The sequence below is a fragment of the Carlito syrichta genome, unplaced genomic scaffold (assembly GCF_000164805.1).
Source record: "Carlito syrichta isolate Samal-C Ts95f unplaced genomic scaffold, Tarsius_syrichta-2.0.1 Scaffold130609, whole genome shotgun sequence".
Taxonomy (NCBI): Eukaryota; Metazoa; Chordata; class Mammalia; order Primates; family Tarsiidae; genus Carlito; species Carlito syrichta.
In genome coordinates this window covers 20353-47828 of record NW_007074705.1, presented here as the reverse complement: position 1 = coordinate 47828, position 27476 = coordinate 20353, and the positions used below count along the sequence as shown (strand labels likewise).

Below are 27476 nucleotides of genomic sequence, written 5' to 3'. Positions count from 1 at the left end.
GTCTTGAACCCGCGGACTCAGGCAGTCCACTCACCTCAGCCTCCCAAAGGTGCGGGATTATAGGCTGAGCCACCGAGCCTGGCTCTGGTGCTTTTTGCCATGGAAGTGTCGGTAGACAGGGTCGTCTTTCCCCCAAATGTCACGTCCTCAGACACCAGGGCAAGACGCAGCTGCGCGTGTAAGAAAACACGCCCCGGGATTCTGTGTCCTGCACCCTGGCTAAGGTGTGTCCTCACTCGATGTGGCCCGCTGAGCGGTTGCCCTATGTTGAGTCCCGAGCTGTGAGCTGTTGACTGACTCTGCGGGAGACCGGCAGGTGTCTGCCCGCTCTCATGAGCTGAGCTGACTCGGAAGTGGCACCCGGGTCTCTGTCCTTCCCTGGCGGCATCACGTGGAAGGGGGAGCTTGGCTCTTGGTGGGTGAGGAAGCTGGTTCCAGAGCCCGAGACTGCCGCCTGGGGCTCAGAGCCAGACACTGAGCAGAGCCTCCAGGGGGTCTGCGGGGACCTGGGCTTGGGCTCTTCCCGTGTGGAGGCCCTTGCGCTTCAGGGAGTTCTCCTTTCCCCTCCCTCCCTCCCTTCCATTCTTCCTTTCTGGCGGTGGCTCATCACTCGATTTTGAGCTCGTTGCTGCTGAACAGTGGAAGTAAATCTAAATCCTGGAACTCGAGGCTGTGCGGACGTGCCCGTCCGTGGTGTGGCCGCGTGTAGCTTTCTCCCTGCTGTCCGAGCTTCCCCTCTCCCTGGTCCCCACCCTCTCGGCCTCTAGAGCCACATGCCGGTGCCTGTGGCATGAGTGTGGACGTGACCGTGCTTGTATTTGTCTTCCGGCCCCCTGGTCATAGTGCGGCGCGACCATCGGCGCACACAGCTTTGCTGCTCCCGGTCCTGCGTGCATTTCCTGACGTGGCGAGCCACGGGCCCAGTGCGTCCCCAGGAGCGCCGCTGAGCCGCCCGCGTCCTGTGTTCCAGGTCCATGAACGTGTTCCTCATCGTGTATCTCTGCATCCTCGTCAGCAAGGCTCTGATCAACACGGTCCTCAAGTACGTGTGGCAGAGCGAGCCCTTCCGCGACGAGCCGTGGTACAACCGGAAGACCGAGTCGGAGAGGCAGAGGAACCTGGTAGGCGGCGCTCTTGCGTGGTCACGGGTGGCCGTGGCTGCTGTCGCGGGGGCGGGGTGGGCAAGAAGGCGTGGAGGGGCGTGTGGTGGGGGGTCATGCTGACCGGCTCAGCCTTTGTTGCAGACTCCGTGGCCCCCACTGGCCTGGAGGGAGATCAGCTCTCCGGCGCATTGTCAGGACAGCCCTCGGGGCCTCTGGTGTCTCCAAAGCCTGGTGGCATCCGCTGTTTAGGGCGCTCAGGAAATGCTTATGAGCCACTGTGAGACAAATGGTGCCAGTTTGTGGCCAGTCCCCGGAAAAGGGGTCCAGCCCACACTGAGCCCGCAGCAGGCCGTGTGCAAGCCCCAGTCTGTGTGCACTGAGCCCCGGCAGTGCCATCTCCGAGCTAGCCGCGCCCACTGGCACAGCCTCAAAGAGGAGGAGGAAGCATCCTGGAAAGTCATTTTGCTGAGCTTCCTTTTTGACACTCACAGGTCACCTGTTGGTGAGTTACTTCCCGAAGAGTCCGAGGGATCGCGTGAATGCTCAGCGGGCAATTCGCCCACTGGGGATCAACGTGCTGGGCCCTCTTACCCTGTGGTGTAACCTTCTCCTCCGGCTGCGCCGCCCTGGCCTGCAGGGTGTGTGCAGGGATCAGGAGACCCAGTGTCTGCACCTGCTCTGAGTGGGTCTCGTGCTCAGGCTCTGACATGCCGTTCCGAGTCGTGGCTTGTGCAGCCCGCGCCGGGCGTGGGTGCTGGCCGCTGTGGTGGCCCGGCCGCTCCCCGCAGGCCTTATCCTCGGACTCTGATGTCCTCTCCTGAGTCGTGGCTTGTGCAGCCCACGCCGGCATGCGTGCCGGCCAGCTTGCTGGCCCAGCTGTCCCGGCGGTGTGCTGATCACGCCCCCACAGTTCCTCAGGGCGTTCACCGACTTCCTGGCCTTCATGGTGCTGTTCAACTACATCATCCCCGTGTCCATGTACGTCACGGTCGAGATGCAGAAGTTTCTGGGCTCGTACTTCATCACCTGGGACCAGGACATGCTCGACGAGGAGACGGGCGAGGGGCCTCTGGTCAACACGTCGGACCTCAACGAGGAGCTGGGGCAGGTCAGTGCCGGCCCGTCTCTCCTCGCTCGCGTCCCCGCGTCGGCCACGCCCAGCCGGCATCGGGCCCCTGCAGGGTGAGTGTCGCGCCGCCTGACCGCGCTCTGGACGGCCGCGGCCGCACGCCGCCCTCCTGACTCACGCCTGGAGATGGAACCGGCAGTGGGGAGAGCGCAGCAGGTTGCTTCCGCACTTGGCGTTTTTGAATTGTTGACGGTTTTGAGCTGGGGCCTCACTCTGCCACCCACGCTAGAGTACAGTGGCATAATCACAACGCACCACAGCCCCAGCCTCCTAGGCTCAGGGGATCCTCTGGCCCCAGCCTCCCAAGTAGCCCAGAAGATAGGCATGTGCCACCATGCCCAGCTAATTCTTGAATTTTTTGCAGAGACGAGGTCTCACTGTGTTGCCCAGGCTGGTCTCAAACTCCTGGGCTCGAGCAGTCCTCCTGCCTGAGCCTCCCAAAGTGTGGGGGATGACAGGCGTGAGCCCCTGCGCCCGGCTTGCTTCTGAACCTGGTTTGCACAGCAATTGGCAGTGCTTTCATGGTGGGATTCACAAAACGGACGTGCTGACGGATCTGCGTTGTCTCCCGTGGCCCCCCGGGGGTCTCCTGGGTTCTGTGGTGTGAATAAGGGCTGGCGTAGGGGTGCACGAGGTCGCACGTGGAGCCCCTGCTTTGACCCATGGTGTTCAGTTCTCCCCACGAGCCATTATCTTCACTTCAGAGATGAGCCGGACGAGGCTGCCAGTGTCTCAGCACTCGGTGTGTTACAGGGAGTTCAGGCGCCCTTTAGTAAGCCCTGCCACACGGCAGCAGCCTCCAGAGCTCCGCAGCACCTCCACCTGCCCACGCCTCAACGTCCCCACCTGTAGAATGGGTGCGGTGACAGACACCTGCCTGGAGAGGTTGTCCTGAGGGTTAAGTGGGATCATGGGCACGGGTTCCTGTCCCAGCTTCTGGTGTGATCGTCCAGGGGGAGGCTGCATCCCCTGCAGTCCCTCCTGCTGTCGCCCGCTGCCCCCCAGAAACCCCTGCCACCCTTTTGCTGCAAAAATAATTTTTAAAAAAACTAGCCAGGTGTGGTGGTGCACGCCTGTAGTTCCAGCTACTCGGGAGGCTGAAGTAGAAGGGTCGCCTGAGCCCAGGAGATCGAGGCTGCGGTGGCTGTGATTGTGCCACGGCACTCCAGCCTGGGTGGCAGAGTGAGACCCTGACTCCAGAAGAAAAGTGAAAGAAACAGAAAGCAAGGACTTTCCCACAAGCAGCCTTCTCTCCATACCCCTGGTTAAGGGCACAGCTGGATTCGTATCCAGAGTTTTCAAGCTTTTGTTTCCATGATTGTGACACTGAGGTCATAAGTGGTTGGTGTGAGGGTTAAATGAGGTAGGGCCAATGCCTGGTGCAGGCTAAGTGCTCGTTTGGAGTGAAAGCCTGTCTTCGTTTTTGGATTGTTGATGGTTTTGTCGTAGTCCCTAGAAGCGTGCTGCCTATTTGCAGCCCGACAAGATGAAAAATCACACTTCTTAACTTCTGTCATCTTGCTCTTTTCCGCTTCGCCCTCTAACACACGGCTTTGGGGTTTAGTAGTGTTTTCCTCTAAGTCATGTCACATTCCCGTGCAAGATGGCGGCACCCAGGTCGAGTGCACCTTGGGAATCCAAGTGCCTGGAACCTGAGGGACCTACCGGCCCTCCATGCCGTCGGCCTCAGATCCAGGACCTCTTGCTTTGGATGTTGACGGTAGATGCACGGCCTGTGTGCTTACCTGAAGTTGGGGTTCAGCACTCACGGTGTCTTGAGCATGCTTCCGTCTTCTGTCTGAAACGGGCCCTGTCCTCGCTTGTGGGCACTCCGTCTCTGGCCCTCCTGCCGTGCCGAGAGTTTTGGCCTCTGGGACTTTGCAGAACAAGCTCGTCCTCTGTGGCTTTAGCTCGTTGTTCAGTGAGATTGGGGTGACGCCGCTCTGTCTTTGCAGAGAGCCCCGGCTCCCCTGTCTCCATCCCTGGGAACGGGACTGTGGGGCCGGCCCCGTGTGGCTTTGAACCCAGAGGATGTGTCACCCAGGCCTCCCCGCATCCTCCTGGGTTGCACCTGCCGACCTGTGGGGTCCTTCGAGCACGGCAGGTGGCAAGACCCGAGGTCAGCCGGCCATCTGTCGGGGAGACCTCAGAGCACCTCTGCTCTTGGGGCCTCATGGGGTTGGGGACACATGGCTGGGGGTGGGACGCCGGCCTCACGCCACCCCCGCCTCGGTGCTGCAGGTAGAGTACATCTTCACCGACAAGACGGGCACGCTTACCGAGAACAACATGGAGTTCAAGGAATGCTGCATCGAGGGCCACGTCTACGTGCCCCACGCCGTCTGCAACGGGCAGGTGCTCCCCGACGCCTCGGGCATCGACATGATCGACTCGTCGCCCGGCACCAGCGGGCGGGTAGGCGCCCCCCCGGCTGGCCACGTCTGTCCCCCTCTTCACTTGGGTGTCCGGGAAGGTCCAGCCCCTCCGTGGGCTTCAGGGGGGAGCGGCCGGATGTGCGGTGTGTGAGGTGCTCCAGGGAGAGTCAGGTCATGAAGGCTGTCTTAGAATCGGCAGTGAAAACCCAGAGCAGATGTGTGCCGAGAGTAACACACGTGTGCAGAGCGCCTGTGTGGGCAAGCTTGAATGTGCATGTACTTTGTGCATGCACACAAACGTGTGCACACAGATTGCATGTGCATGCACACACACTGGTGCACACATATGAATGTACAAAAGGCACACACATACACACAGAGACACAAGGATACAGTCATGGGAGCACAATAGCCACACGTGCACACATGTGCATGCACACACAGAGGCACAAGGATGTAATCATGTGTACACACATGGACACACTGGATGCACACACACAACACAGACACGTGCACACGCATGCACATGCATACAGACATGTGGCCACACAGATACTTGTGGGCACAGTAGTGTGCACATGTACAAACATGTATGCAGGCACACAGCCATGTGGACACAGTCGCGCACACATGCATGCACGCAGAGACATGCACGCACAGAAGCAGCAGGCGCTCATGCACACACATGGCACACATGAGCTCACACACGCAGATGCAGCCGACACTCCTGCACACCCTCACACCCTGTACCCCAGATCTCAGCCTCTCCAGGTGGGCTGCAGTCCTCAGCCGGGGTCGGCCTGCAGATGGTTCTGCAACACAGGAGACTGGAGAGCCACGTGTGGGGTCTGCTGGGTGGCGCTTCTGCTCCCTCCTGCCCCTGAGGGCGCCGAGTCTCCTCGCAGCACCTGCTGGGGCCCCACAAAGACTCGCGGCAGTTCCCGGGCCAGAGCAGACTAATGGGAGCGTGTTGCCCCGCCCCACGCCTCTCTCTGCCACGCCCCTGGGGCAGGAGTGGAGCCCCCTCGCCCGGCTGCGCTTCCCACTGGGTGCACGTGGTGATCCGGGAACCTCCTCGCTCTGGAGACTGCAGCACGCAGGCGGGAGGGCTCAGTCCTGGGGGCCCGACACACCCCTTCCTGAGTCAGCGTCTGCAGTTGCCCAGCGGCACCACGGCTCCGCGGGACTTCTCGGTGTGAGTCACAGTGGTCCTGACCACTGCAGCACGCGTGCCGTCAGGAGTCCATCACCACCGCCCAGCGCCAGGGGGGCACACAGGGCCAGGGGTCGGAATGTGTGTTCGTGGTACCGTCTGCCTCGGTCTCCCTGCCTGTGTCTGAGGGCCCAGCCGTCCGCCACGTCCGTCCGCGCCAAGGCTGGGTTCCTGTGCTGCCTTCCCCAGGAGCGCGAGGAGCTGTTCTTCCGGGCCCTCTGTCTCTGCCACACCGTCCAGGTGAAGGACAGTGACGACTGCGTGGACGGCCCCAGGAAGTCGCCGGACTCGGGGAAGGCCTGCGTGTACATCTCGTCCTCGCCCGACGAGGTGGCGCTGGTGGAGGGCGTCCAGAGGTGGGTGGCGGGATCCTGCCCAGCCCCATGTCCGGGACTCGCCCCTGGACACGTCCTCGGCCCTGCCTCTGGGCTTGTGGCCTTGCGGGCTCACAGAGAGGCTGCCTCGATGCCGGGGCCCCGTGGCTGTCACATGACCACCCACCCGTGGCATGGGGCAGCCTGGCCCCAGACGCACGAGTCCACACCTCTGCCTTCCCACAGGTGGTTTTACCCCTGGCCTCCGCAGGGTGGCTTAGAGGTCTTTCCAGACCACCGCGGGCTTTTAAAGATGGAAGCCACTCCGCACGTCTCGTGTCCCTGCAATTCCCATCACTCTGCACCCCCGTCACAATACACTTCCCATATCCCTGTATGCCAGCCTGGGGGACAGAGTGAGACCCCATCTCTGTAAAGCAGGGGTTGGCTGTGTGTGGTCATGAGGCTGCCAAGCCCTTTCTGAAAACGCCAGCCAGGGTGTGCCTCGCCGTGTGTGCTGGGGGTCGTTGGTCAAATGCTGCAGCTCTTGGGGGAGGCTCCGAGGTGGCGGAGACGTTCGGAACTGTGATGTCCTACTCCACGCAGCTTACAGCCTCTGTTCCGTTGAAGGTGTTTCTTTGAAAACGAAGCTTTACCCAAGTGTCTAACAAACGTCCTCTGAAAGGGGGCGAGTCAGAATTTCAGACCAACCCTGGATCTGCCTTCTCGTCTACAGGCTCGGTTTTACGTACCTGAGGCTGAAAGACAACTTCATGGAGATTCTGAACAGGGACAATGACGTTGAAAGGTGCGTGGCTGCACGTGGGGATGTGATGATAGGCTGGGCATGGCGGCCCAGGCCTGCCATCCCAGCACTCGGGGAGGCCGAGGCAGGAGGATCACTTGAAGCTGGGAGTTGGAGTCTAGGCTGGGCCACATAGCGAGACCCCACCTCTACGAGAAAGTAAATAAATGAGCTGTGTGTGGCGGCGCGAGCCTATAGTCCCAGCTACTAGGGAAGCTGAGGCAAGAGGATCACCAGACCCGGGAGGTCGAGGCCGCGGTGAGCTGTGATCGTGCCACCGCACTTCAGCCGGGTTGACAGAGCGAGACCCCAACTCAAAAAGTAAATCAACAAGCTGTGATGCTAACGAGGAATGGCCTCTACGTGGTTTTTCGTTGGAGAAAAGCCAGAATCTCCGTGCTTCTCCCACAGCTCGCTCCTTCCCCCTCTCTAATGCAACTCGGAGACGGTTTCTGGAAGGTTCCAGAGAGCTGCCAGGCAGTTAGAGGGGAGGGCGTGGTGGGTGAGACTGCTTCCCTGAACAGTTTAACTCGGAGACATAGGTAGGTGTTCAGTGAAAAAAAAGTTTCGCCATCAAATTTGTTTTAGGCTAAGCCACTTGAAATATGGTTTCGCTGCAGGAGTTATCAGGGCTTCTAGACTGTTCTGACCTCTCCAGACCCTGGACTCTGGGAGGGGGGAAGGAGCCGCCACCCCAGCGGGTGGAGCACTGGCCCTATGTCCAGGAGCACCGTGTCCTCTCCGGAACAGCTTGCACCGTGATGCTTTCGACTGACCGGTTTGACGTGGGGTTGTTCTGCTTTTCAATTTTTAGGGGCTGCCCCAGTCCCAAATTTCATGTTCCCAAGAGAGAGGACATGTGTTGAGTTGTGAGACAAAGGCAGCGGCGTGTCCTTTGTCATGCCTGAACGTGCAGTCACGGACCCAGCAGAGACAGGGCAGAGAGCCTGAGATTTGCTGGGGTGGGCGGCTCCTAGAAACCTGGGTCTTACATTTCACGTAGGGAAATAAACTCCCAGGTCCACAGGCGTGGGTGAACCCGATTCACGACCCACTTTTGGGTCCATGCTGACACCTCAGGGCTTCCCGGGACTGGGGTGACTTCCCTGGGGTCCAGGCTTCCAGGTTCCAGCTGTGGAGGCCATGAGGTCCCGGCTGAGACCAGAGCTCAGGCCCGGGCTTCCCCCCAGCTCCCAGGTCTTGGTCTAAGGGGGCAGGGTGACTGGGAGTGTCGCAAACGCCATGCAGATGTTGTGAGTCTTGGGTCAGAGTCCTGAGTCCCTCACTGCAGTGCCAGTGTTTGTGGCTTTTTTCACGATTTTTACCAACTTGGAGAGCAACGCTGGCTCATCCAGGGATCTGGACTTGGGCACAGCTTCGAGAGTGTCTGTTCTGTGATGCTAGGAGCGGGAGCCCTGTGTGGGAGGCACCACCGGCTTGGCCACAGACCCTGGGCCTGTGCCCTGTGGGGGGCGGGGGGGATGGCCAGGAGCAGGTACTTGGGACGCGTGGTTGCCAGACCCTCCCCTCGGGGCACACCTGTCTTGGTGTCCCGTGAAGTCCCCTGGGGCCTGTGCAGGGCTGCAGTGTGTCCCCCACAGGAGGGCCAGGGCCTGGCCGTCACCCAGATTGGAGCCCATACAGACCCCGGTGGAGGCCAAAGCCGCCCCATTTCTTTTTCAGGTTTGAATTGCTGGAAATCCTGAGTTTTGACTCTGTAAGAAGGAGAATGAGTGTCATTGTAAAAGCTGCTACAGGTAGAAATTTCTTTTTCTCTTGGTATTGTGAATCACATGTGGTGCTTGTGTTTTATTCTAATGACTAGATCCTGTGGGAGCTTTAGGGACTCAGAAAGTAGGAACCATTTAGATGGACTCTTTTATAATCCTATTTTTAATTTCAAAAACAAGTAAAGCCTAAAAAAAAGCACTTGAGACTGAGTCTTGGGCCCAACACCCCGGCCCTCCCTCGGGGATCTCCCTGTGTTGAGTTGGGGTCACATCCCCACCACGAGTTGTTCGTCCAGCCCTGACTCAGAGTGGCCCCCTCTTTCACGTGTGTACCTAGACAGCGTGGAGGCGTTTTCCGTTAACTGTATTTTGGGAAGAGGCCACATGGGCGTATACATTTATCTGGAACAACATTCAGACTCCCAGATGCAGTGAGGCCTGCCGGTCGGTGGTGGCCATTTGCTGCCTCGCTGAGAGCCTCATGCGGGCCAGGCTTGGAGTCCTGTGTGATCACTGGCGTGGGGCGCCGCCTGGCTGCCGTGGCCATGGTGACCTTCCCGCTGAGCCATTCTTGCTTCGGTCCCCACCCCCACCCGTGGCCGACCCTGTCCTGACACTCCCACCTCCCCCACCCCCCAGGGCCAGCCTCTCCTGGTGGGCACCCCAAGGTCCCTCATCCTCTCCGTGTGGAGGTCTCCTGCCCCCGGGCATCCCCCGTGCACAGGCGGGCCACCTCGCCGCGTCCTCTCCTCCTCAGCAGGGCCACGGCTCATGGATCGCAGCAGCCTCCGGCTCCCAGCGCCGAGGCCAGGGCCCCAGGCTCCTCAGGCTCTGCCCTGGGTGGGCGTGGCTCGTGGGTCCCTCCTGTGGGATCCCTCCTTCACCCTGCTTGGAGTCACCCCGGCGGCTAGTCCTAGGAGAAGTCTGGGAGTTTAACGGATGCAGCCATGCTTCAGGCAGTGACACCCCCTGGGTCGTGCGCCCATTGCATGGGTTTTCTAACCTCACGGGCGGGGAGGCAGTGGCTGCAACCATTAACAGCTCCAGCTTCTTCCTGGCTCGCCCTTGGCGGAGTGCAGTGTGGGAGCCCGGCCAGCAGGGCCTTCTTCCAACAGCTGCAGGAAGACCCATCTCCAGACCTGGGACTCCCAGCAAGACCTGCCTCATAGAGTCCCCATGGCTGAATTTGAGGCAGGCCTTCGAAGCTCCAGGCCGTTTGGCATGGAACCAACTCTGTAGGGTGTCCTTGGGGCATTCATTCTGCCACCCAGAGCAAGATGTGAGCACCACCACACAGGACACCACCTGGGGGGAGGAGAAAGCCACACCCCTACTGCACACTCTCTCGGAGCTGCTCGTGTAACGGCCGTCTCGGGGACATTTGCTGCCACGCATGCCTTGTCCCCGAGCTGGCGTGTGAGCCACAGAGGAGACTGGCCATGATGAGCTTGAGCGACTGTTTTGTGTCCTGGCCCTTCTCTGAGCCTCTGGAGTCCTGGCGTCTGGGGGCTGAGGGCTCCATCCCGTTCCAGCATCCTGAGAACAGATGAACACATGAGGGCCGCCGGGCCCAGGGCCACATGGCCCCACAGGCCCGAGGGTCCCTGCGTAGGGCAGGGCTTGAGTGACTGGAGCAGTGCTGGAGTCTCCCTTTGCCGTCCCATCGCTTGAGTGTTCCCCGACTCCCTGGAAGAGGAACTCACTGGTCTCAAGTGCAGAGCTCCTCACAGCTCCACATCCAGAAGGGGACTCGCCCCAGCCATGTTCCCTGTGACTCTTGCTGGTAGTGAGGCGACCCGATGTCTCACTCTCCATCGAGGCAGGGGGCTTTCCCAGAGGGTCTTGTGCTCGCCATCCAGGATTTCAGCACCTGTGGCCCCCATTCGGGCCCTGTCCTGAGGGTGTTTCCTGCCCCTTCGTGTCTTCCCAGAGAGAAGACAGAGGCACAGGGGCAGCCCAGGAGATGGGTTCCTCCGGCCCTGGCCTTCCTTGGTCTCCAGCGTTGTGGGAATGAGGGTGGGGTGGGTGGCATTTCTGACGGTCACCTGTTAACGGGCCCATTAAGGTTTTCTTTAAAGTAGCCTCAGCACTGGGATGTCCGTGTTTTGGTTTTTTTTTTAAGTAAAGGTATAATGTGGGAACTGATTCAGTCCTCCCTGTATTGTAATTAAATTAAGCATGCGTGTTTTTTCTCACGGTGCAGGAGAAATTTACCTGTTTTGCAAAGGAGCAGATTCTTCGATATTCCCCAGAGTCATAGAAGGCAAAGTCGATCAGATCCGGTCCAGGGTGGAGCGCAATGCCGTGGTGAGATGGGGAGAGGGGCAGGAGGGTCACGGCAGGTGGGAGGAACCTCATGGCGGCCGGCAGTAGGGGACTTCGTGGCCACGGGGGGTGGGGTAGGGAGCACTTGGTGGCCAGCAGGGAGCCTTGATGGGGACCTCAGGTGCCAGGGGGGCCTCACCGCAGCCGGCTTTTTCTCCTCGGTCAGGAGGAATTCCATGTTCCAGCAACCCTGGCTGAGAATGCCACACAGTTCCCAGGGAGCATTTAGCCATCAGATCGGGTCCTAGAATGTCAGAATGGGTCCTCGAATGCCATCTCCTTCCTCAGGGAGCATTTAGCCATCAGAATGGGTCCTAAAATGCTGTCCTGTCCCCAGGGAGCATTTAGCCATCGAAACTGTACTAGAATGTCAGAACAGGTCCTGGAGAGAGTGTTGAGCCATCAGAATGGGTCCCAGAATGCCATCCTATCCCCAGGGAGCATTTACCTCAAAATGGGTCCTAGAATGCCATCTTGTCCCCAGGGAGCATTTAGCTATCAAAACTGTCCGAGAATGTCAGAACGGATCCTGGAATGCTGTTCTCTTCCTCAGGGAGTGTTGAGCCGTCAGAATGGGTCCTAGAATGCCATCCTATCCCCAGGGAGCATTTAGCCTCAAAATGGGTCCTAGAATGCCATCCTGTCCCCAGGGGGCATTTAGCCATCAAAACTGTCCTAGAATGTCAGAACAGGTCCTGGAATGCTGTTCTCTTCCGCAGGGAGTATTGAGCTGTCAGAATGGCTCCTGGAGTGCCGTTCTCTTCCGCAGGGAGTATTGAGCCATCTGAACCGGTCCTAGAATGTCAGAAGGGATCTTCAAATGCCATCTTTTTCCCCAGGGAGCAGTTAGCCATCAGAAAGGGCCCTAGAATGCCATCCAAGCCCCAGGGAGCATTTAGCTGACATAATGGGTCCAGTGGAGACTGAATGGGAGTCCCCCTGCTGGCCTCTCCCCCGAGGGTCCGCCCCCCTTTTTCCCCCAATGCACAAATCTGGTTCGCTGAGACCTCGTGTGTGTTTTCTTTTTGTAGGGGCTGCTAGGTGGGTGGGCTGATGTTTTGGGGGGGTCAGAATTACAAACCCATTTGTGGTTGTTGTCTTGGGACAGATAGGCTTGTCCTGAAGGGTTTCAGGGATGCTTTTGAGAGGCCCTGGCATCACCGAGGGCCTCCCCCCACTTGTCCTGGGGCTGCAGTGCCATCCGCTCTGTGGTGATAAGAATCCAAGTCAGCCGGCCACGCACCAGATTCCTGCCCCCCGCCCCCCGCAGGGTGGTCTCTGCACTCTGAGCCTCTCCTTGCCCTTCGCACTTCTGTGATGCACGTGTCCCCTGCTGGGCACGGCGGCCATGACCACAGGGTGCTGACTCCACCACAGTGCCAACTCCGGGCTGGTTGCAGGGGACGGACAGGTCCCCTCGTTTGGGGTGAGGGCTGTGCCCCACGCGCTGGTGGCCTGTCACAGTGCCCGCCTGCGAGACTGCTGGATGCTGGCTGTCCTGGCGTTCCTGGAGGTCTGGAATTTTGTCCTGGGATGCAGCTGAGTGTCTGGAACGGCTTGTTCCCTCCAGCTCTGTGCTGTCCGGCAAGTCCAGAGCAGTGCACGTTGTCCGTAAAATTGCACATCGTTATCCTAAAAAAGTTTACGTTTAACGCTGCATGTGTCAAAATAAAGGAGCAGAGTCTGCTCTTTCGGTATAGCGGTCCTGACTTGTATCACGTGTTTCCGGGCTTCCTAGTTTGACGCTGTTAGAAAGCTTAGTGATGCTTCATGTTGAATGTGGACGTAAATAATTCACGTGTCCTGATGAACTCCACAGAGGGCCGGTCGACTGTCACTTGGATTATCGTTCCCGTCAGCGGGGGATGCTGAGAGTTGCTGAGGCAGGCTCTCAGCCCGGGAGGCCCTGGTGACATGCCGCGCCGCGCTGTGTTCCTGCAGGAGGGGCTCCGGACGCTGTGCGTGGCCTACAAGCGGCTGGGCCAGGAGGAGTATGACAGCGTCTGCAGCCTGCTGCAGGCCGCCAAGGTAGCCCTGCAAGACCGAGAGAAGAAGCTGGCGGAGGCCTACGAGCACGTCGAGAGGGACCTTGTCCTGCTGGGAGCCACGGCTGTGGAGGACCGGTGGGTCGGCGCACACAGCGCCTGTCCAGAGACGAGCAGCGACGCAGAGGACACGTGGGGAACAGCGAGGGACGGGGGGGAAACAGCACGGGACGCGGGAGGTGGAGAGTGGGGGATACCTCACGGGGTGGGGGAACCAGGGGGCACGGGGTAGACAGCCTGGGACATGGGGGAGCAAGCAGCATAGGACGGGGGCCTGGGTGGGACACGGAGGGGTGCCCAGTGGGACACAGGGGGCGGTGAGGGGCATGGGAGACGCATGGGACGTGGGACACAAGTGGGACACGGGAGGTGGACGGTGGGGGAAGAGCCGCGTGGGACACGGGGGTACGGGTGGGGACAGTGGGGAAGCAGAGCGGGGCACGGCGGGGGAGCGTTCCCTGGCGTCTCTGCATGGAGAGCGAGGCGGAGTGGGAAGCTGGCGTTGGGGTGGCTTTCCGTCTTGCTGTGGTTGAAGTCACAGCCCCTCACTCGGCCCGCAGTCCGAGCTGGAGGAGCCCGCCTGGGAGGGCACCTTGCGCGGGCGGGCTGGGAGAGGAGGCTGCACTGGGGTGAACACGGCTGCCGGGGTCCAGGCGCCGGGGCCTTGCTAGGAGAGGAGGGCTGCTCTCGGGACGAGCTTTGCTGGAGGCCAGTCCTTCTAGGTAGGGGAGGAGGGCGGTGAAGCCGCTGCAGATGAGAGGACGAGGCTGTGTGTGGGCGTGGCTGTGGGGGGCGTTGCCCTCAGAGAGCAAATGCCTGGAGTGGAGCTAGGGGCTCTGGCGCGATGATACGTGGGTGCCCGTGGTTTCCCTAAACCCGAGGCAGCAGATTTACAGACCCCCCTGGGCCTCAGTTTTCTCCTCCATGCAAATACAAAGTTAGAAACTTTTTTTCCCGTCTCTAGAACACTATGATTTTATGGTCTTGAGACTTTTCGCTTGGACATTCTTCCCAGAATCCAACCAGACCATTGCGGCTAGAATTTAAGTCCATTCTTTTCATTCATATTTGATGGAAACATCGTGCATTGTATCACATGAGAGTGAAGGCTCTCATCTAGAAAAAGGTGCAGGCCAGCAAGATGAGGCCAACCCGGCAGAGAGGGCAGGCCCCCAGAGGAGAGTGACACGTGACACGACGGCCAGTGTCAGGAGGGCCACTGTCCTCAGACACGTCTGGCCCCTCTGTAGGCTTTGGGTTTTCTTTCTTTTTTGTTTTTGAGTTGAAGTCTCACTCTGTCGCCCAGACTGGAGTGCAGTGGCCGCTCCCGGCCACCGCAGCCTTGACCTGCTGGGCTCTGGCGATCCTTCCGCCTCAGCCTTCCGAGTAGCCGGAATTACAGGCATGTGCTACCAAGCCCAGCTGATTTTTTGATTTATTGTAGAGATGAGGTCTTGCTGCCCAGGCGGGTCTCAAACCCGCCAGCTTAGGCAATCCACTCATCTCAACCTCCCAAAGGCGCGGGATTACAGGCTGAGCCACCGAGCCCGGCTCGGCTTTGGGTTTTCTATCCATAAAGTGGGTGTGGAATAAAGCTCGCACCCCAGGAGGACACGGGTTGCACCCAGGCCTGGCGTGTGGGAGCTGCGGGGCCTGTGGCTAGTCGTAGGGTCACCCATGTTGCATCCGTCTTTTGCATGGTTCGAGGCGCCTGGCCTCCAGTCTGTGAAGTGAAGCAAAGGATAACAAGGCCACCAGCTGCCTCTGCTCCGGCCCCGGTGTTCCGTGGCTGAGACCCTTGCTCTGGGTCACGGTGGTCCTTCCCAGCTGTTCCTAAAACCCTCTCCAGGTAGCGAGTCCCAGCCAGACAGAAACCGTATGCCTGTGTGTGTCAATTATACAGAACAGCCAGCTTACTTCTTAATTTTTTTTTCCTTGAGTCGAGGTCTCACTCTGTCACCCAGCCTGGTGGCAGTGGCACGATCACGGCTCACCGCAGCCTCCAACTCCTGGGCCCAAGTGATCCTCCCTCCTCAGCCTCCCAAGTAACTGGGGCTGCGGGTGTGCACTAACATGTCTGGCTAATTTTCTTTTCCTTTCTTTGTTTCTTTTTTCTTTTTTTGTAGAAATAAGGTCTTGCTATGTCACCCAGGCAGGTCTCAAACTCCTGGCCCAAGAGATCTCCTGCCTCAGCCCCCCAAAATGCTGGGATGACAGGCCTGAGCCACTGTGCCCAGTGAAGAAAGATTTACATGTTTTGCGAAGCAGCTCCATTTGGTGTTATGAAGTGCTTCCTTGTGAAATGCGAATTCGGAACTTTTAGGGCTGGTTCGGGTGCTTTATGGGAAGACGGTGGACCGCAGCGTGGCGTTTGCCGAATCGGAGGGGCCAAGATATTTGCGGCGCCTCGCCGTCTCTGCGGGTCTTGTCGCCGACCGGCCTTGGCCGGGGTTGGCTCAGGTCTGCCTTCCGCTTTGCTCTGCCCAGGCTCCAGGAGAAGGCGGCAGATACCATCGAGGCCCTGCAGAAGGCCGGGATCAAGGTCTGGGTTCTCACCGGGGACAAGATGGAGACGGCCGCAGCCACCTGCTACGCCTGCAGGCTCTTCCGGAGGGGCACGCAGCTGCTGGAACTGACCACCAAGAAGCTGGAGGAGCAGAGTCTGCACGACGTGCTGTTCGAACTGAGCAAGACCGTGCTGCACCACAGCGGCAGCCTCCCGCGGGACGGCCTCTCAGGGTAGGGGGCGCTCCTGGGAGGAGGGGCCAGGCTGTGTCCTCGCCGGCAGCCTTCTGGGCGGCCTCTTGGTGGGGGGCGCCGCCCGCCCGCGGAAGAGCCAGGACCGGCGACCTCCCCGCCAGTCTGGGAACCCAGGCCCTCCCTGTGAGCTGGCTCTCTCCGGGCGTGGACGCCTGCTTCACTTGGGTCACAGCACTCTGGAAACAAGGCCAGAGGTTTCGCTTCTCAGCAGCCGTGACGTGTCTGTGTGTGTGTCTGTGCATGCATGTGTGCATGCGTGTGTCTGTCTGTGCATGTGAGTGTGTGCGCATGTGTGTGTTCAGTTTCAAACTGCTGGATCACAGATACCTTTGCCACATGGTTGATTTTTTTGAGTCAGGGTCTCACCCTGTCACCCAGGCTGGTGTGCAGTGGCATGCTCACAACCACCGCAGCCTCCACCTGCTGGGCTCCGGTGATCCTTCCGCCTCAGCCTTACCAGTAGCTGGAACTACAGGAGCGCACCACCATTCCTGGCTCATTTTTTCATTTATTGTAGAAATGAGGTCTCACCAAGTTGCCCAGGCTGGTCTCAGACCCCTGGGCTCAGGCAGTCCTCTGGTCTTGACTTCCCAAAGTGCTGGGATGACAGGCGTGAGCCACCACGACCACTCGCGTGAATGACTGATAAAATGTTTTGAACGAGGCAGTTCTCATCTGCTTCTAAGTCTTAGGCGTTCATGGCAGACCCTCAGTGCATCTGCAGGGACGTCAGAAAGTGTGAGTAGTGCATGGCTGTTTGTCTCAGACCCAGCGCTGTGCCCAGGAGTTGTTTTTATCCAAGCATATCCAGCAGTTTGTTCAGATGCGTTTTATCAATGCCGCCCTCGCTGGCGTTGGATGTGCTGAGCTTAGATTCTGTTTGAACCATTTCCGGGTTTCGCTAAGCAGGCAAAGCAAAAGCAGGCAGACCCCGGATCCCAGGCAGACCTTAAATTATTCATGACGGAGCAGAGATCTTTCCCGTCACCCGATCTGTAGGATTCCTTCCAGGGTCAGAGATGTTCCTCGTGATTCTGAAACGGGGACATGCTGACCGTGCCCTTCCAGCTCAGGTCACTGGGCAGAGACGGAGGAGAGATTCGCCGTGCAGATAAGCACAGAGGCCGACCCGTGCGGCCAGGAGGTCCAGGGATGTTCGCTGACCTCCTTAGACCAAGATCGGTGCCCTCCGTACGCCACCTCAGAAGGGTGGGGCTGACACGAGCCCAAGAGAAGTGTGTGCTTGCCTCGCCACATGGAGGAGGAATGTGTCCCTGCGGCAGTGGGAAGAGGTGGTCAGAGGCCCTGCATTTGGTGCTGTGAAGACGATGTTGACAACAAGAAATACTCATTTTCCGCTCTGTCTTTGAATCGGGGTCTCACTGTGTCGCCTTGGCTGACGACCACAGCTCGCCACTGCCTCGACCTGCTGGGCTCAGGCGATCCTCCTGCCTCAGCCTCCCAAGTAGCTGGGACTATAGGCACGCGCCACCACATACGGCTGATTTTTTAAATTTTTTGTAGAGACGAGATCTTGCCATGTTGCCCAGGCTGGTCTCAAACTTCAGGGCCCAGGCGATCCTCCCGCCTCAGCCTCCCAAAGTGCTGGGATGACAGGCATGAGCCACCACACCCGGCCTAAATATTGGTTTCTGACCCCCTGGATCTGTGGCCTCGTCGATGCCTAATGGCCGCATAGTCTCTCCGAATCTGTGCTGGCTGTCGGGTCACCCTGGCCGTGTGGTCTTCTCGCAGGCTCTCGGCGGACACACAGGACTACGGCCTGATCATCGACGGGGCGGCGCTGTCTCTCATCATGAAGCCGCGGGAGGACGGCAGCTCCGGCAACTACCGCGAGCTCTTCCTGGAGGTCTGCCGCAACTGCAGCGCCGTGCTGTGCTGCCGCATGGCGCCGCTGCAGAAGGCGCAGGTGCGTCCTCGGCCCGGGGGGGCCCCAGGGCCTTGCTCTGCCACGACCCTGCAGCCTGGAGACTCCAGCAGGTCCTTCCTCCCTCCCTCCCTCCCTCCCAGTAGAGAGGCCGGTCTCACTGTGTGCACAGGCTGGTCTTGAGCTCCTAGGCTCCCCAGGTGCTGGAACTACAGGCGTGAGCCACCACGCCTGTCCTGCCTTTTTAAAGCAGATTAGAAGGTGGTAGAGACTGAAGACCGGCTGGTCTGACCAGCCCTGGCGACGCGCGTGTTGACTGGATCAGGTCCGTGCGCCTTCCAGAAGGAGCAGTGGGGGAGCTGCCCCCTAGCCATCCCAAGAACGCGCACGACAGAGGGAGGGAAGGGAGTGGACATCGACTGAGCGCCCACCGTGTGCCGCGAGTCACGCCGGCGGGTGGCAGAGGTGGTCCTGGCTTCCACCCTGGAATAACTTGTCTGATGGACGCAGTGTGGAGTCAGGACTCGAGGTCTGGCCGTCAGACCCCAGACGTTCTACTCCACCATGACCTTGTGGGGAACACACGCCCGTGGCTTTTTTTGCACATTAGGGAACGTGCAAGTAAATGTGGGTGTCCTTCTGACGCCGGTACCACAAACAGACCCAGCTTTGATTTACCGCCCTTGGGTGTCACAGGCCCATCTATCACAAGCCGCTCGTGAAACAGATCCCTGGTTTCTCGGGCTCGCCCGGTGGTGGAGGTGTCACACATGCCTGCACACGCATCTGTGCAAGGAGGCGCATCCAGCGCCTTGACGTGCCCGACCTGTCCGTGCACTGATGACAGAGCCTGCCGTCTGGGTACCCCCCAGAGCGCACGCTGGTCTCGGGAGTTCCCGTGCGTTCTTGTTGGGGAAGTGGGGTCTCGACCTCCAGCACGAGCACCTGGCTCCACGCCAGCCTGCGCGGCCCCTCCAGAGCGGCAGCCCGGGGTCTTGCCTGCTCGTAGTGTAACCCGCGGACTGCTTTCGGGTGCTCAGCTGGCTTTCGAGACGCCTCACCCAAATTGACTTGCTTTTCCATCTCCCATCTCGAAACACAAGGGCAGCCCACATGTTCCCGGTGGTCTTGGTCTTTGGTCCTGGACCGTGACCCTTGGGCACATGGGTGGGCAAAAAGCTGCAGAGAAACTGGCCGAACAACTGGGAATCACTCGTCGCATCGGGTTGTCAGCTCCACTTGTGTGTGCGTGACAAGTGTGGACATCAGAGTAGCCCTGGGAGCAGTGCGTCTTTGAAAATCAATGTTAGCCGGGCTCGGTGGCTCAGCCTGTAATCCCGCGCTTTGGGAGGCTGAGGTGAGTGGATTGCCTGAGCCCGTGGGTTCGAGACCCGCCCGGGCAACGTGGCGAGACCTCATCTCTACAATAAATCAAGGAAAATTAGCCGGGTGTGGTGGTGCACGCCTGTGGTTCCAGCTATTTGAAAGGCTGAGGCGGAAGGATCGCCTGAGCCCAGCAGGTTGAGGCTGCGGTAGCCATGAGCATGCCACAGCACTCCAGCCGGGGTGACAGTGAGACTTCGACTCAAAGAATGAAACAGATGCTTTATGCCAAATAGCTTGGAATGCCTTGGAATAGTACGCTCTTCAGCGGAATGCAGGGGTGGCTTTTGTCTCTGTGCTTTTGAATGTCTCCCACACATACTTGCAAACACATGACCGTGACAGTGACCAGACGCCCCTTTGCATGCCCCGTCTCTGCCATCCAACATTGCCAGCACCCCCATCACATCTTGCCGCTTCACTTAGCTTTGTGCTGTGCTCGGCAAGACAGGGTTTTATCCCACGTGGAGAACATACGCTGGCTCTGGTGGGTCAGCTCTGCGCGGGCAGGTGTTCATTTCCCGAGGCCGTCTTCACGGCATTGCCTTTGCCCGGCTGGTGACTCACGTGCACAGACATGCGGCCGCGAAGCCACGTGCCACGCGGATGTCTCTTACAGATTGTGAAGTTGATCAAGTTTTCAAAAGAGCACCCCATCACGCTGGCGATTGGTGACGGCGCCAACGACGTCAGCATGATCCTGGAAGCCCACGTGGGCATAGGTGAGCCACGTCCTTGGCCACAGGTGACCGGCCTCCCACAGGCAGGGCCGTCACGGCGTGTGGGGTGGGGTGTGCGACCGAGGGCTCGTGCCGGGCGCTCCTCACAGGCGGTCTTCCCACCCGGGCCCCCCCGCCTCCCCCCACAGGAGTCATTGGGAAGGAAGGCCGGCAGGCAGCCAGGAACAGCGACTATGCCATCCCCAAGTTCAAGCACCTGAAGAAGATGCTGCTGGTGCACGGGCACTTCTACTATGTCCGGATCTCAGAGCTCGTGCAGTACTTCTTCTACAAGGTGGGCCTCCCGGTCACGGGCAGCGCGGGGCTCCCGGACGCCTTCTCTAAAGGCAGGCGGAGGCTGGAGCGGGGCTCACACCTGCGTCGCGGTGCTCTGGGAGGCCAAGGCGGGGGCGCTGCGTGAGGCCCGGAGCCTGAGACCAGCCGGGTCGGCACAACAAGGCCCCTTCTCTATAAAAATAAAAGTGGAAGGTGAGTCAGGCATGCTGGCGTGCCTGTAGTCCTAGCTACTCCGGAGGTGGCGGGGGCGGACCACTTCGGCCCAGGAGGTCGAGACTTCAGTGCACTGTGAAGTCTCTGCACTGTACTCCAGCCTGGGTGACAGAGCAAGACCCCGTCTCAAAAACAAACACAGGAACACACAAGGCTCAGAAGAGACGGGCTGATCCCATCACAGTCCTCGACCCGTGAATTCAGTCGCCTGAGGTCCAAAAATAGCGGCATGGAAAATTCTAGAGACAACTCATCAGCTTTAAACCACACGCCATTCTGAGTAGCAGGATGGAATCTTGGGCCACCCCACTCTGTCCCTCCGGAATGCGACTCGTCCCTGTGTCTTACCTCTCCACACTGCCTCCTCTTCCTGTTGGCCACTCTGGGACCACTGTCTGCATCACCCACTCATTAGTCACTCTGTGGTCACTGTCTACACTGCCTGCCCGCTAGTTGCTTTGCAGCTGCTGTGTACACCCCCTGCCTGTGAGTCCCTCTGTGGCTGCTGGGTGCCCAGGGGCACAGATCCCAGGACGGCGACCACAGCACACCATGTGATAAGAGTGCACACGCCACTGTCACCCTGCTGTCCCTTCCTGCCGTGGTTCCTGTCCTGAGCCCCGTCTGCACACCCACCCACCCATCTGCATGGACAGCATCACGGCTCCATCCCTTCCACGGCTGCTCTCTCCCAGGGGATCTCGGACCATCTCCCCGAGGACGGGGACTGCGGCAGCCCTGGCCCTGTTCTCATCCCCACTGGGGCGGAGCCGTGATCACACCCCAGGATGTTCGAGGAAGGCGTTCCTTCCCATGCGCCAGTCCCAGCTCCCTGCGTACCGTGAAACAGCCCCTCCTGGTCGCCCTCAGCCACACCCGCCCCGTGGGGTCTGTCCCCAGTGTGACCTGAGCACAGCCGCAGGCTTCCGCCAGCCGCCTCAGAGGCGAGAGGAGCATGTCTGGCGCCCTCCGCGCCGCCTTGGGGGCGCAGGACCTGCTGGTCACCGCGTGTTGGCGGCCCCAGGCGGCACCTATGGGGTCTTCAGCGTCCACAGGCCCCCACTGACAGCTGTGCTTCTCTTTCAGAACGTCTGCTTTATCTTCCCGCAGTTCTTGTACCAGTTCTTCTGCGGGTTCTCACAGCAGGTCAGTGTCGTGTCCCACAGGCCGTGCCCCTCACTGGCGGGTGGCAGTGGCAGGCGGAGTTGGCCTGGGGACACGCGAGGGGCCTGGTGGGAGGCGGGGCGGAAGCCAGGGCCGTGCCCGTGGCCCGGGCCTGTCGGCAGCAGGGCAGAGTCCAGGCCCAGAGCGGGCCGTGTGCAGGGGCATGGCCATGCCAAGTCCCTCAGTCCCCAGTGACCAGCCTGGGTGACACAGCAAGACCCCCGACCCCGCGTGTCTCTGAGACGCAGGCTGGTGGGGCTGCCACCCACCCCCCAGGCCCCAGCGGTGCGTCGGCCTTTCTGACGCCAACGGCAGGATTCAGCTAAGCCTGAGGTCCCAGGTCGTCCGGCACCTGGCGGGTTGGCCCATGCAGGGTCGGGTGGAGGCAGCTCCGGCCCAGGAGGGGTGAAGGGCTCCCCAGACACTGGCGCAAGTGGACACACCTGTTCCGCGAGTGCTCAGAGGCTCTTGGGCAGGGACTGTAGCTGGGCTCATGGAAGCTTCAGGATGGTGATCAGTGTTGCAGACGTTCCACAAACGTTCTTTGCTGGTGTTTTTCCTGGAGTTTCCGTGGTTGATGGGCTGGTCAGGGCCTCCCGCCAGCTGTGATTTTAATCCTAACTAGCTGGCATCATGAGCTTTGAAAATTGTCCCAGTCCTTCTGTAGCTGTAGAAAGACGGATCTATGCGTTTCAGACGCGTGTATGCTCCCTGGTCGCTGTTTGCAAATGTAAAAGCACGTATTTCAGTAAAACTTCAAACATGTTTGTGGCCGGGCATGGCGGAGCACGCCTGTAGTCCTGGCGCTTTGGGAGGCCTGAGCAGAAGGACCGCTTGAGGCCAGGAGGGTGAGACCATCCTGGGCCACGCGGCAGGGTGTCAGCTCTATCAAAAAAAGTGTCGCGGGTGTGGGGTGTCACCTTCGTCCCCGGGAGGCCCAGGCTGCAGTGAGGCGGAGGGCGCGGCGGCCTCCAGCCCGGGTGGCGGCACGCCAGCCGGCTCGGAACTCCGCCTGCGTGGGCCGCGGGCACGCGCTTCAGGCCTCTCGGTCCGCAGACGCTGTACGACACCGCCTACTTGACCCTCTACAACATCAGCTTCACGTCCCTGCCCATCCTGCTGTACAGCCTCATGGAGCAGCATGTGAGCGTGGACGCGCTCAAGCGGGACCCCACCCTGTACAGGTACGGCCAGGGGACGGGGGATGGGGAGTGGCCAGGACGGTGGGGAGGGCAGCCCGCCCTCCCAGCGGCAGAGAGGGTGGCCGGGTGGGAACGGCCCCAGGGGGTGCCTGCGGGGGACCCGCCTGTGCAGGTGAGGGCTGGAGGGACTCTCAGAGCGTGCCTGGGGGGTGCCCGGCCTGTCCTTGCTGCATACCTAGGGGGCTGGAAGGGGCCCTGTCCGGGGGAGGGCGGCCTTCCTTCCTTCCAGCAGAGAGGCCGACCATGGGAGGGACTTGGCCCTGTCCCGGTTGGGGCAGGAGGGATCCCAGGGAGTGGCTGGGGCGGACCCGTCTGTCCAGGTGAGGGTGGCCCTCACTCCTACTCCAGAAAGGGCGGCTGGGCAAGAGGGACCCAGGCAGTGTCTGCGGGGGAGGGCGGCCTGCCTGCCTCACGGCAGCTGCCGGGCGAGGGGGGACCCCAGGGGGCGCGGGACCCCGGGAGCGCCTGGGGGGACCAGCCCTCTTCGGGTGAGGGCGACCTTCCTGCCCTGCAGCAGAGAGGACTGCCGGGCAAGCGGCGCCCAGGGGGTGCTTGCGGGGGGATCCGGCCCTGACCACGTGAGGGCGGCCTTCCCTCCTACCCTCCTGACGACGGAGAGGATGACTGCAGGTTGACCCTCAGGGGGCGCCCGGGGGCCCTAATTTAGAAGTCAGCAGCATTCACTGTTGGTTGCACTTGCTTCTACAGGAGAGACTTCTGTTTTTGTTTTTATGTTTATCTATCTGGATTTTTTTGAGTTGGGATCTCCCTCTGCTGCCCAGATTGGAGTCCAGCGGTACAGTCACAGCTCACTGCAGCCTCCAACTCCTGGGCTCAAGAGATCCTCCTTCTTCAGCCTCCCGAGTAGCTGGGACTACAGGCTCGTGACACCACGCCTGACCAATTAGTTTTCTGTTTTTTGTAGACAGAGGGTCACATTTTGTTGCCCAGGGCGGTCTCGAACTCCTGGCCCCAAGAGATTTCCTGTCCTGGCCTCCTCAAGTGCTGGGATGACAGGCATGAGCCACTGCACTTAGCACAGGAAACTCTTGAAACAGGAAGGGACACAGTTTCCATGAATGATCTGCACTGTTTTTGTTTTTGAGTCAGGGTCTCACTCTGTCGCCCAGGCTGGGGTGTAGTGGGACGATCGTGGCTCGCCATAGCCTTGACTTCCCTGGGCCAGGCAGTCCTGCCGCTTCAACCTCCCAAGTAGCTGGGGACTCCAGGCAGGCGCCACCATGCCCAGATAATATTTTGATTTTCTTGTACAGATGAGGCCTGACTGTGTTGCCCAGGCTGGTCTCGATCTCCTGGGCTCCAGCGACCCTCCCACCTGGGTCTCCCCAAGGGCCGGGGTTACCGGCGCGGGACCGTGGCCAACCTAGGCTTTCCGTGGCCATAGATGACTCGAGTTGCATTTGGAGCGTCTCTGTGTAGCCAGTCTGTGTTCTCCTTGGCCTTGGGTGGTCTGGGAGCCGGGCAAGAGTGTCCATCCTGTGGGACCCCAGCGTGTTCTCTGTGGGGAGAGACTGGGAGAGCAGCGGGGGGTTCGGCGCACCCGTCCCTGGAGGTCGTTGTCCACGGAGGCCCCAGGTCCCCGGCAGACTCCACGTCCATTTCCTGTGCCTCCTCCGCTGCGCTTCCACTTCTCAGATTATTTTAGATCTGCGTGTAGCTATGAGGACCGGCACTGACTCCGTGGGCGTGACTTAGTCTCCCCCACAGCAGCGCGTGAGCGCGGCGGTCAGGGTCCCAGCTGACACCGTAGTACAGAGCTGACTCCATGGAATTGTGCTGAATTGGCAGCGTTCACCCGGACCACCCAGCTCTGCCCACTGTGTGTGTGCGTGCATGCGTGCATGCGTGTGCATGGGTGTGTGGCTTGAAGTGGTCTTCCCACGGGTCTGGCTGTGCATCCGCCCCCACAGTCAGAGTCGGTGAGCTTCCCTGACAGGTTCTGTGGGAACCCCGCACAGACTCCCTGCCTTCCTCAGATATTTGGGTCTCGGAGTCTTGGGCCCCAAAACAGCCACGGTGGGTGATTAAGAACAGCAGCACGAAGGCAAAATTGGTCTGTCCTGTGTACTTAATAATCAGGGCCGGACGAGGTGGCTCACACCTGTAACCCCAACACTCTGGGAGGCTAAGGCAGGAGGATTGCTTGAGCCCAGGAGTTCGAGACCAGCCTGGGCAACATAGCAAGACCTTGTCTCTACAAAGAAAAAAATTAGCTGGGCGCAGTGGTGTGCACCTCTAGTCTCAGCTTCTTGGGAGGCTGAGGGCAGAGGCTCATGGGAGCCCAGGCGGTCGAGGCTGCGGTGAGCTGTGATTGTGCCACTGCACTCCAGCCTGGGGGACAGGGTGAGACCCCAACTCAAAGTAATAATAATAACAGGAATGAGTCCAGGGAAACAGGAGCATGTATGCTGCTTCAACGTGCAAGCAGAGACGTCACGTCACGTGTGAGCCACATGCCTGAGGTCTTAGGTCGCTGTAGTGAGTGTCGGTGTGCATGCGGTGTCTGTGAGTCACTCTCAGAAGCAGACGTGTGCCTGGCACTCCCCTCTACCTCTGGGGACATCACAGTGCACGTGAGAGCGAGCACACGCCCACGGAGGTCAGCAGGGTCCTAGCATGTCGTGAGGCCACATCGAAGGACGGTCTGCATCAGCTGCCGAGGCACACAGCGCTGTTTCCTGCCGTGTCTTGTCACACAGAGACAGAGATACGCCATTGGCGGGTGGGGGTGGGCGGAGGCTGGGTGTGGACGGCGCCAGGACTTGCGGTCACCACCTCGTTCCTTCCACAGGGACATCGCCAAGAACGCGCTGCTGCGCTGGCGGGTGTTCATATACTGGACGTTCTTGGGAGTGTTCGATGCGCTGGTTTTCTTCTTCGGTGCTTATTTCATGTTTGAAAACACGACCGTGACCAGCAACGGACAGGTCAGAACTGCGCTTGGGCTCGCCGGCGTCCCGCTTAGGCGCGAGCCCTCCTGACCCACACGGCCGATGCCAGAGCGGCTCAGCGCAGGCCGTGAGGACGCCTGGTGGGGCAGACGCCCCCGCCCAAGCGTCCTCTGTGGAACGGCCCTGAGGGCCGCGTCTGCCGTGCTCGGCCCACGGAACCCCCGCCCCATGCTGGCTGTCCGTCCTGGGCTTCCCAGACGGGGTTTATAGCTCCCAGTCCCCGTTGGCTCACGGTCACCCAGTGGTTGCTTGGGCACGTGGGAAGGATGTCCTGAGCCGAGGACTGTCCCGAGTGCCTGCTCCGTGACAGGGAGTGGGCGTGGCGTTCCCGGCGGGCCTTGGCTGTCTGGTTGTTTGCAGTTTCGGGGTTTGTTTTATCCGTCTCTCGCTTTTTTCTCTTTGCCACTCGCCTCCCTCCCACCCTCAGATCATGACCACCAACACCCACATGGTAAGACGATCGCGGGTTTGTCCTTCTCTGTGTTTCTGGAGTGATTCCCAGTGAAATATTTCTCGAAAATATTTTTGATGTGACTCCCTGTGTGCTTTGTCGGTAGAGACTCAGCTAGCGGCACCCTGCCCACCGTAGCGCTTACCCATGCTGGCCAGCTGTGTGCGCCCGCGACCCCCGCCCCTGGTGTTTTCTCCCCGGTCTCTGTGTCAGGGCTGCCGGTGGGGTCGGGGACACTTGGATCGGCCCGGCTGGCCGGAGCGTCTCTCTGCTCTAAGTTAAAGGCAGCACGGCAGGTCCGAGAGGTGCAGACATGGCAGGCCTGCGCCACCAGGGAGAGCCGCAGGGGTGCTCAGAGCCGGCCCCAACGCAAATGCCCCAGCCTTCCACTGTGAGCGCCATGGCTGATGTCGGAGATAGTGAGCGCCATGGCTGATGTCGGAGAAAGGGCCCTCCAGCAAGCCCCACAGGGCGGCTTGCAGACGGACATCTGTGTACTCCTTGTCTCACCCGACACTCTGCCCCTGTGTTGGTCACCCCTCGACTGTCAGATGGAGACACGTCTTGCTGCTTGTCCTGTGCAGTTTGTTTGCCCGTTTGATTGTTTTGTTTTCTCGTGACTAAAAATGCCATCTTTCATCGTGATGTCAACCAATTCTTGCCAAGTTGGTCTTGAGACTTTTCTAGAATCTTCTTTCACTGTGGGAAAAGCTTCCATTTTCTGGAATTTCTCTTTCTCTTGGCTTATGTTGCCTGAAAAGCCCCCGGCTGTCTGCCACCCATCGGCGGTGTCGAACAGAGCCGTCTTGTGGTTCTGGGGGGCTTTCTGAGGCTTCCCTGGGGGTCAGGCTTTGCGCAAGCGTCTCACGTGTGTCGTGGAAAGAGCTGAGGCTGTGTCCTGGGAACTGAAGTCCTGGGCCCGGGCCGCCTGTTCAAGCCGCAGCCAGCGCGCCTGTCCAGCACGCCTCCATCCATCTTGCTCCCTCGAGCGTCGCCTGCCTCGCGGTGGTCACCCCCTGGGTCGGACGCGGGTGTCCTGGGGAAGCCAAGGAGACTGAGGCCTGGGCAGCCGGCCGCCTCACGCGGGCCGGGCGTCCTGAGAGCCGGGCACCTTGCCAGGGTCTGCTGCAGACTCCCTGGCACTTGTTTCACCCGGCGCTACCGCCTAGTTGCTGTCGTCTGACTTAGGGCGAAGGCGACAGGTGCCCCCGGGAACATGCCGGAGCTTGACCCCGGGGACAGGATGCGCGTCCCTGGTCGGGGGAGGTGTTCCATCCCGGCTGCACCCTCGAGCGGGGCCAGGGGCTCCTCAGGCCTTCTCAGCGGGCTCCACGCGTCCTCTTCTCCTCGGGTCCCTGGAGCCCCGGCTGGCGGTCGGCGGGAGTGCT

At 60.2% G+C, this 27476-nt stretch overlaps 1 protein-coding gene across 1 annotated transcript in view; it reads left to right on the top strand.

Moving 5' to 3' along the window:
- The window catches only part of ATP11A (ATPase phospholipid transporting 11A), a gene marked incomplete at its 3' end in the record, with an annotated part of 73604 nt that overhangs the window by 28459 nt on the left and 17669 nt on the right, over nt 1-27476 (top strand). Inside the window, exons 11-26 of the mRNA XM_021708088.1 lie at nt 971-1121; nt 2014-2211; nt 4474-4647; nt 6010-6176; nt 6871-6942; nt 8623-8696; nt 10873-10976; nt 12936-13117; nt 15527-15778; nt 17555-17729; nt 19690-19792; nt 19939-20084; nt 21386-21445; nt 22520-22647; nt 25478-25613; nt 26065-26088. Coding sequence (XP_021563763.1) covers nt 971-1121; nt 2014-2211; nt 4474-4647; nt 6010-6176; nt 6871-6942; nt 8623-8696; nt 10873-10976; nt 12936-13117; nt 15527-15778; nt 17555-17729; nt 19690-19792; nt 19939-20084; nt 21386-21445; nt 22520-22647; nt 25478-25613; nt 26065-26088 — 2146 coding nt within the window. The remainder of the gene's footprint in view (nt 1-970; nt 1122-2013; nt 2212-4473; nt 4648-6009; nt 6177-6870; nt 6943-8622; nt 8697-10872; nt 10977-12935; nt 13118-15526; nt 15779-17554; nt 17730-19689; nt 19793-19938; nt 20085-21385; nt 21446-22519; nt 22648-25477; nt 25614-26064; nt 26089-27476) is intronic.